Source organism: Dunckerocampus dactyliophorus, chromosome 7 (genome assembly GCF_027744805.1).
Source record: "Dunckerocampus dactyliophorus isolate RoL2022-P2 chromosome 7, RoL_Ddac_1.1, whole genome shotgun sequence".
In the NCBI taxonomy this organism is placed as follows: Eukaryota; Metazoa; Chordata; class Actinopteri; order Syngnathiformes; family Syngnathidae; genus Dunckerocampus; species Dunckerocampus dactyliophorus.
The window spans coordinates 23,752,367-23,760,312 of record NC_072825.1 but is presented as its reverse complement, the minus strand read 5'-3'; the positions used below and the strand labels follow the sequence as shown (position 1 = coordinate 23,760,312).

General features: G+C 39.5%; 1 protein-coding gene across 1 annotated transcript; it reads left to right on the top strand.

The window, feature by feature from the left end:
- Positions 1-298: 298 nt before the first annotated feature.
- On the top strand, positions 299-6,100 carry cep72 (centrosomal protein 72). Its single transcript, XM_054781599.1, has 11 exons — positions 299-527; positions 714-841; positions 937-1,126; positions 1,199-1,298; positions 1,742-1,842; positions 2,314-2,420; positions 2,491-2,584; positions 2,675-2,832; positions 5,248-5,374; positions 5,450-5,518; positions 5,610-6,100. The coding sequence occupies exons 1-11, from the start codon at positions 461-463 to the stop codon at positions 5,633-5,635; spliced, it is 1,167 nt and encodes a 388-aa protein (XP_054637574.1). The 5' UTR covers positions 299-460; the 3' UTR covers positions 5,636-6,100.
- Positions 6,101-7,946: the final 1,846 nt, after the last annotated feature.

Below are 7,946 nucleotides of genomic sequence, written 5' to 3'. Positions count from 1 at the left end.
ATGGCCGCCACCAGCCAGACATTGTCAATGCGCATGCGTACAACAGATGTGTTCACTGATACTCGTAAACTCTCGTAAAATTCACAATTCCATCTATTTTATGCTGGAGCTGGAGCTGGAGCCTACCCTTGCGGACTGGGCGAAAGGCGGACTAAACCCTGGACAGGTCGCCAGGCAGTCACAAGGCCCATATAGAGACAGACAGCCATTTACACTCACCCACGCGCGAGTCAGCTCCTGCTGGACCGTCAGTGACGAGTCTCAATTTTGCCTTTAAAAGAAAAAAAAACCTTTAAACGCCATTTATAACTCCTTGCCTTTGATATGCCTCATTAGTTTGTTAACGCCAGACACAGACGCTGAGACTTACAGCAGGAAAATATAAATATTTTTCTTTGACTTGCAATATTGGTATTTTTTCCCATTAATTTGAAAGCAGCACGTTTTCTACTCTTACAGTATGTCTTTGACGACTCTGACAGAGGAGTGGATTCGGAAAAAATTGGGTTTAAGTCACCCACGCCTCGGTAACATCTTTTACACTTAACACAACAATACACACTTCTCTTTTGTATGGTTTAAAAGTAGATTTGAAAGTCAGTCTTGTGTATAAAAAATGTGTGTATGTTCAAAGCAGTGTATGCTAATAAGGTTGCTGTCTATATCAGTAGTACAAGCTGTGGAAACTAAAAGTTTCACTTGTCGTTCAACAGGAGATGTTCGTACACTACGTCTGCCCGGGACATACAGACAGAAAATCAGACATCTGGGAAAAGCACTGAGTAACTTTGAGGGTCTGAAATCCTTGGATCTCTCACATAATGCACTATTCTCCATTGAAGTAGGTTTGCCTTTGTTGTAGTAGAAATGAGTACAGTACATTATTTAGTGTGTTTATAACCGTGCCTGCATGACCTTTTTTAACCATCCCATTAGGGTCTGAAACACCTGAAACGTTTGCAGAGCCTAAATCTGTACTATAACTGCATACCTTCCCTGGAGGAGGTCAAAGTTCTCTTTGAGTTGCCAGTTTTAAGAGAACTTGATTTGAGGCTAAATCCTGTGGCCAGTGAGCCACGATACCGGCCTATTGTGGTGCAAGCAATAACCAGCCTTCGTATGTTGGGTAGGAAACACCAATGTCAGTTCCACTGTGCTAAGCGCTTTTTAATATTTCCCCGTAATCCATTTCTTTTAGATGCTTGTGTCGTCACTCACACTGAGCGGAGGGCTGCCAGAATGCAATTGTCTCATCATCCTCATCCTCGAAGAAAGAGGTCTTCTGTCAACCAGAAAAGGTACAACAATGTACACTCAATTCCAAAACCATTTTCCCAGTAGGACATAATGGAAAAAAAAAATTATTTGTTCTACGGTCAAAGTGTTGCCATCATTCAATCGTTAACATTTTACATGTTGCACAAGTGTAAAAAGAAGCTCATACATCTATATGAAACTCTACTAAAACAAGAAGGCAACAAATCTCTTGTATGTTTTATGTTTCCAAATTTGGAGATTCCAGTGTACATTCTTTGTATAATGTTTGTCACAATACCATCAAAGGTCTTTGCAACCATCAAAGGTCTTTGCAAGCACCTGCACAGGCTGTCTTTTCTTGCAAAGCCGCGTTTGTCCAGTTTGTGCAGCAGAACACATTTTAAATGACATGAATGTACAGTATCTGGCGTGACAGGGAATTAGTGTTCCTGGTGTTAACCACTCGTGATTTTTCCACATGTAGTCGTGATAAGGCACTGGCCTTTGTGGAGCGCCTCAGCCAGAGGCTCTCCGCCCTGACTGAAGAAGATGACATTGTGTTACAGTCACCTTCCCCACAGCCAGGTAAGACATATAATTTATTTAGGAACAGAATTAATTTTTATATTAATTCAGCGAGAAATTAAACGCTTTAGTGGTTAGCTGTAGCTGACTTCTTCAAACTACAACAAATGAAGATGCTCAAGCGTCCCAAGCGGTACTGTGCTTCATTGCATATCCGTGGTTGTTATGTGATCTCACCACTAGGTGTCGACAAGGTACCATTATTTTTGTTTTACATTTAAGTCCGGTGTTGCGTTTACATGCGTTACCTTAATATGTATTTACAAATTACTTTGGATTTAAAGTCAGTTTTAATGTTGACGTCATGATTGATAATTAAAGGAAGATTAATCGCCACACTTTACGAGTGGTTGAAAGGCCAAAAGAGACACTACGGTCCAGTCTACAGGCAATTCACCCCTGGTTCTGGGGCTTGCTGCTGATGTGTATTTATTGGCATATGCTTCAGTGTTTGTTTGAACATCATTCAAGGTGAAGACCCTCGAAGTTTGTTGATCGACAGCCAAGCTCCCGTTCCTCATCACCCCATTTTACATCCTCCAAGACTGACCTCCTCCATCTTCAACAAGACAGATGATGTGAAGGATTTCTATTAACTACCTAGTGTCACATTCATGTGCTATCGGCTAATCATAATTCTCCTTCCAGGGTAGTTACAGGGAGCCCTTGGACAACCTTCTGGACTTCATGGACAAACACTGGGTGGGAGAGAGATCTCTGCAAATTGACAGCAACTTCCTGAGTGAGTTTGCTTTGGGGATTCTGTCTAATTGCAGGAGCTTGAGATAATAATTCTTAAGTCTAGTCATCCTCGCTCTCTTTCTGGATCCAGTTCAGATTGTCCAGATCTTCTCCATGATGGAAAACCATATCTGCAAACGGGACACTGAGGTCAAGGCTTTAAGAAACGAAGTCGACGCGCTGTGTTTTTGTGCGGCAGCTCAAGAAAGAGAACACAAATCTGAAGTGTGCAAGTTGACCTCACAGCTGGTATGTTCCTTTCTAAAAGACATTGATGCTACAGTGCTGCCTTTGAACTTCCAGATTACATCGTTCTTTGGCCTAAGCAACACCCATACTAAGTTGAACCAGTAAAAAAAAAAAACAGTCATTGAGGTCCATGGTTGATGTATTCAGACTTGATAGGACTTACAGTGGAACCTCCTAAGTCTGACATAACAAAACCATCATCATTTGTGATATCAAATCTGAAGCGACTTCCACAAGTTTGTTTTTTAATGTTTTTTGCTTTTTTGTCAGTGATGAAAGTCGTGATAATCATAGAACCATGAATGGAACTTCCTGTGAGTGATAAACTATACTAAGATTAACAATACATACAGTACAGGCCAAAGGTTTGGACACACACAACACAACTGATGGTCCCAACTCCATTAATAAGGCAAGGAATTCCACTAAGTAACCCTGAAAAGGCACGCGTGGGAAGAGAAAACCATTTCAGGTGACTACCTCATGAAGGTCATTGAGAGAACACCAAGGGTTTGCAGCGCTATCAAAAAAGCTACTTTGAGGAATTATAAAATATAAGACATATTTACAGTTATTTCACACTTTTTGGTAAGTAAATCATTCCAAATGGGTTCATTCATAGTTTTGATTCCTCTAGTGATAATCTACAATGTAAATAGTCATGAAAATAAAGAAAGCGCGGTGTGTCCAAACTTGTGTTCTGTACTGTATAAAATGCCACCAGATCTCCAAAATCGCTCTCCAAACACCTTCCTTTTCCCTCTCCATTGCATGTCTTATCAGTCATTTTATTATCCTGCCTGTAGTTGCAATTTCTAATATTCTGACCTACTTTACCGTCTGTAAACTGACTTCTTTTTGCATGACAACATGACACTCGTTGAGTCGGTTTGGTTTTAACTCGTACTAGTAAAGCAGGGTCATGTCTTCACTCAGAAGTGCTTATGAAAAAAAGTCTAGGGACTTAAAATCAAGTCAGAATATTGGAAATAGCTACAACATAAAATCAATATGTTGCTCACTCGTTTATTGATAATGTGAAGGCTATTTCTTCTCTTTAGACTTCCTTCCCGGTTCTTGGGACCACATTGCTCCTGGAGAAGTAGTCAATGTTCACACAATTTAAAAAATTTTCAAATTGTATTAAAAATAAAGAGCAATATATTTGGTTACAACGTCGACAGGGAAGATCGACAAAGAGCCCGGAATGAAAGTACACAGTCTATTTAGCATTTTCCGCACCCCTCCAGATAGTGAAAGTGAAATTTAGCTTGTGTACAAGTGAGAGTTAAGCTTGTGTGAGTGAGAATAATGCATCTATTGTGTGTCTGCCTCTTCCGGTATTTTTCCATCAGACTGAAAATAAACTTTGTCAGTTATTAGACTGAATCAGTTATTAGACTGAATTTCAAGATGTAATAATAATAATATCTATCCATCAATTTTCCATGCCGGGGGTAGGCTTGGAGCCTATCCCAGCTGACTTTGTGTGGTAGGCGGGTTGCACCCTGAACTGGTCTCCAGCCAATCGCAGGGCACATATAGACAAAACAACCTTTAACACTCACATTCATACATACGGACAATTTAGAATCGCCAATTAACATAACATGCATGTTTTTGGAATGTGGGAGGGAGCCGGAGTACCCAGAGAAAACCCACGCACGCACGGAGAGAACATGCAAACACCACACAGAAAGATCTCTATCGGAGATTCGAAACCAGATCTTCCAGATCTCCTGACTGTGTGGCCCAACATGCTAACCACAAGGCCACCGTGCGGCCTAATAACAATAAATAATAATAATAATAATGATAATGAATATTTAACGTCAACAGAGCTCAGATCTCAACATAAAAAACATCGCTTCCTGTTCAAAGCTTAATAACAACCCTTCAAGTCAAATACAGTAACAGATCATTTGTAAATACTCAGTTATTTTTTTTCTCAATATTGGCACACACAAGTAAGAAAATATAAACAACACTTTTTGTAGAAAATGACCTTGGCTTACACTTGTATGACAGTTAAGGACAGCTAATAAAGGTTTAGTGTCAGTTTGAGCCCAGAACTAATAAATTAACTTTATTTTCAATGAGAAAAAATGTTTTCTAATTATTAGTATTTATATTATTGCCACAATTATTATTATAACTATTAATTATTATTGTGAATACAAATATTCTGAATAAAGTGGAAAGTGATGCATATGAATTGTTTTGAAATAAGAACAATCAACGGATTGTGTTCAACTTGGTATGCTTTCATCTGTTTATTCATGTTTTCTGTTGTTCATTGAAACAACTTGACTAAAGTACCATGCAAAAATATTTTTTATTTAATTTAGTATTTAAAAAAGATATTCAGAATAACTTGGAATGTGACCAACCCGGTGTTTGCGCAAACCGACACAGGGCGAGCTCAACAAAAAGCTGTGGTTTGTCATGGACGACAACGCCGCCCTCCAAAAAGAGCTGGTGAAGGTAGAACATGAATATCTCAAGTACCTGACTGAGCACCCGCCCGTTTTCCACATTACAGGTGAGCGGCACTGTGACTGGGATGTGCGTTTGAGTTTGTTTCTTTTCACCCAGAACTGTCACACTTTGTTGTCAGACTCTCTGAGAGAGCTGGAGGACCTGAAGGAGGAGGTCGAAGAGCTGAGAAAAAAAGTAAACTCTTCAGGTACCCTCCACCGTCTGAGCTCTAGGCACTAAAATAATCCGACATGTAACACACTTTGCTTTGTTGATGTGCTTTGTTTTTCTTGCTGCAGGTCTGACTGGAAGTGAGCAGCATTAAGGCGATTCCCGCAGGGATAACGCATCACTTTTACCACGGCACGCTGTGTTTGACTTCGCGAGTCAATTTTGTAGTTATTTTTATCTCATTTTTTCCCCTCTACTGCGTTTGTATTGAGCTCCTTCAGGCGCTGAGTTGTTTATTATTTGAACACAATGTAGATGGCAGCGTTTACTCGATGTTGACAAGAACCGGGACGGGTAATTTATTAAAGAAGGTTTGTGTATAAGTGTGTGACAGTGCTGTTATTTTAAGAATAATTTTTTGAGGTAAAAATATGGGATTAATGGATCCTGTCTCCTCTTAACCAATGTGTTTTTTTGCTTTTGTAGGTCAGAGCAGATGGGAGACTCAACTGAAGGCCACAGCCGAATGAGTGCATCAAGATTACAGCTGCACTGTGACTTCATTTATACCTTTTGACCTCAGGCATCAGGCACGTACACACACACACACACACACACACACACACACACACACACACACACACAAAAATGCTTGATTCAGTTTTGCAGCCTGAAAAAGCCATAACGTGACACATGCCTTCACTTTCACATTTTTTTTGTTGTATTTTTGTTTTATTTTCAATAATGCACTACAAATCATGAACACACAATTAAGAGGTCTAAAGAACAAGTACAAAAGAATCCACTGCATGCATTGGGGACACAATAGCACATTAAAAAAAGTTATGAATAAAAAACACATACATGTTGTTCCTCCACATTTAAAGGTGCACAGTATTTGGCATTAAGCACAGGGAGTTTACTCAAGCTACTGCAGCAGGCAAAATAATGACACCGATAGCTGCTAGTTTTGCTCTTGATGCACGATCGGCTGCGACTGCAGGCAAGTGTTAAAAATATTTTACAAAAGTATACTGGTTGGATTTTTCCGGCATTCCCTGCTTTTCTTCAGTTAAATTTGTGTCTCGGCTCGACGGTACCACACTTTAAAGGTTCTCTGGAAATAACAAATATAACAGCATTTGATGGCAGCCAACTTTGTATATATTCTATAGAATACAAGTAATAACACCTTGTCATTGTTACTTCCATTTCTAAGCAACAAAACATCTGTCCAGTAGTCTGTCCTCACAGCAGGCACAGTAGACCAAATACAACAATACTCTTTACTATCAGTTCTGTGCTTTTCAATCAAATGTAATTAATATAGATAACATGCACAAGGTACAGCAACACAGAAAGGAACATGAAGCCAGTGTCAGAAATTAAACCAAGTGGCTACAGTTTTTAGATTATACACAACCTTATCACATATATATTACAATTACTGTTCATAAATTGGATGGGGGAAATAATCTTATTAGTCAAATGTTGAAAATACAATCTTGCACAACTCAACTTTCTCCTGCTGTTGCGTTTGAGTTAAAATTGTGCTGTTTGTTTATATATAATTTGATGTAAAATTGTGTCAACTGAGATGAGAAATACAGAAATCTCTTCTAAATGCCCAATTATGACAAACTGTTGGCGCTGAAGGCATACAATATCTCACAAAAGTGAGTACACCCCTCACATTTCAGCAACATTAATATTACAATATATCAAGGGTCAATACAATAGAAACATGGATATACTTTAGAGTACTTGTATAGTAGCTTGTTGCAGCTTGTATAGCAGTATAGATATACAGTTCTAGCCCCTGAAAATGACTCAACACACTCATTGTTGTCTAAATAGCTGGCAACACAAGTGAATACCCAGATACTTGTGTCGGTAGCAGCATGCTGTGGGGTTGCATGAGTGATGCTGGCACTGGGGAGCTATGTGGTTCACCGAGGTAAAAACATGAATTCAAAAATGCACTGTGACATTGTGAGGCAGAGCATGATCCCCCTCTGTTGGGAAGCTGTGCCACATGGCGGTTTTTCAACATAACAAGTAAACCCACCTCCAAGATGACAAGTGCCTTGCTGAGGAAGAGAAAGGCGATGGAGTGGCCAAGTACAGTATGTCCAATTGAACACTTGGGCGGCGTCCTTAAGTGAAAGGAGCACAAGGTGTCTTAACATCCACCAGCTCCTCCAGTGATGTTATTATGGAGGAGTGGAAGAGGATTCCAGTAACAACATGTGGTCAATTCCATGCCCAAGAGGATTAAGGCAAGGCTAGATAATAATAAATACTAAGATAACAATTTGGACATGTTCACTGTGAGGTGTACTCACTTGTGTTGCCAGCTATTGAGACAATAATGGCTGTGTGTTGACTCATTTTCAGTGAATAGTAAAATCTATACTGCTTTACTACTCATTTGTATATTACTACATTTCATTTGTATAGTATTG

Excerpts from the sequence above, each read along its gene's own strand:
- cep72 (XM_054781599.1), top strand. The coding sequence starts at position 461 with ATGTCTTTGACGACTCTGACAGAGGAGTGGATTCGGAAAAAATTGGGT. Across the intron at positions 528-713 it reads TTTAAGTCACCCACGCCTCG|GAGATGTTCGTACACTACGT; the intron begins GTAACATCTTTT and ends GTCGTTCAACAG. Across the intron at positions 2,833-5,247 it reads GCAAGTTGACCTCACAGCTG|GGCGAGCTCAACAAAAAGCT; the intron begins GTATGTTCCTTT and ends AAACCGACACAG.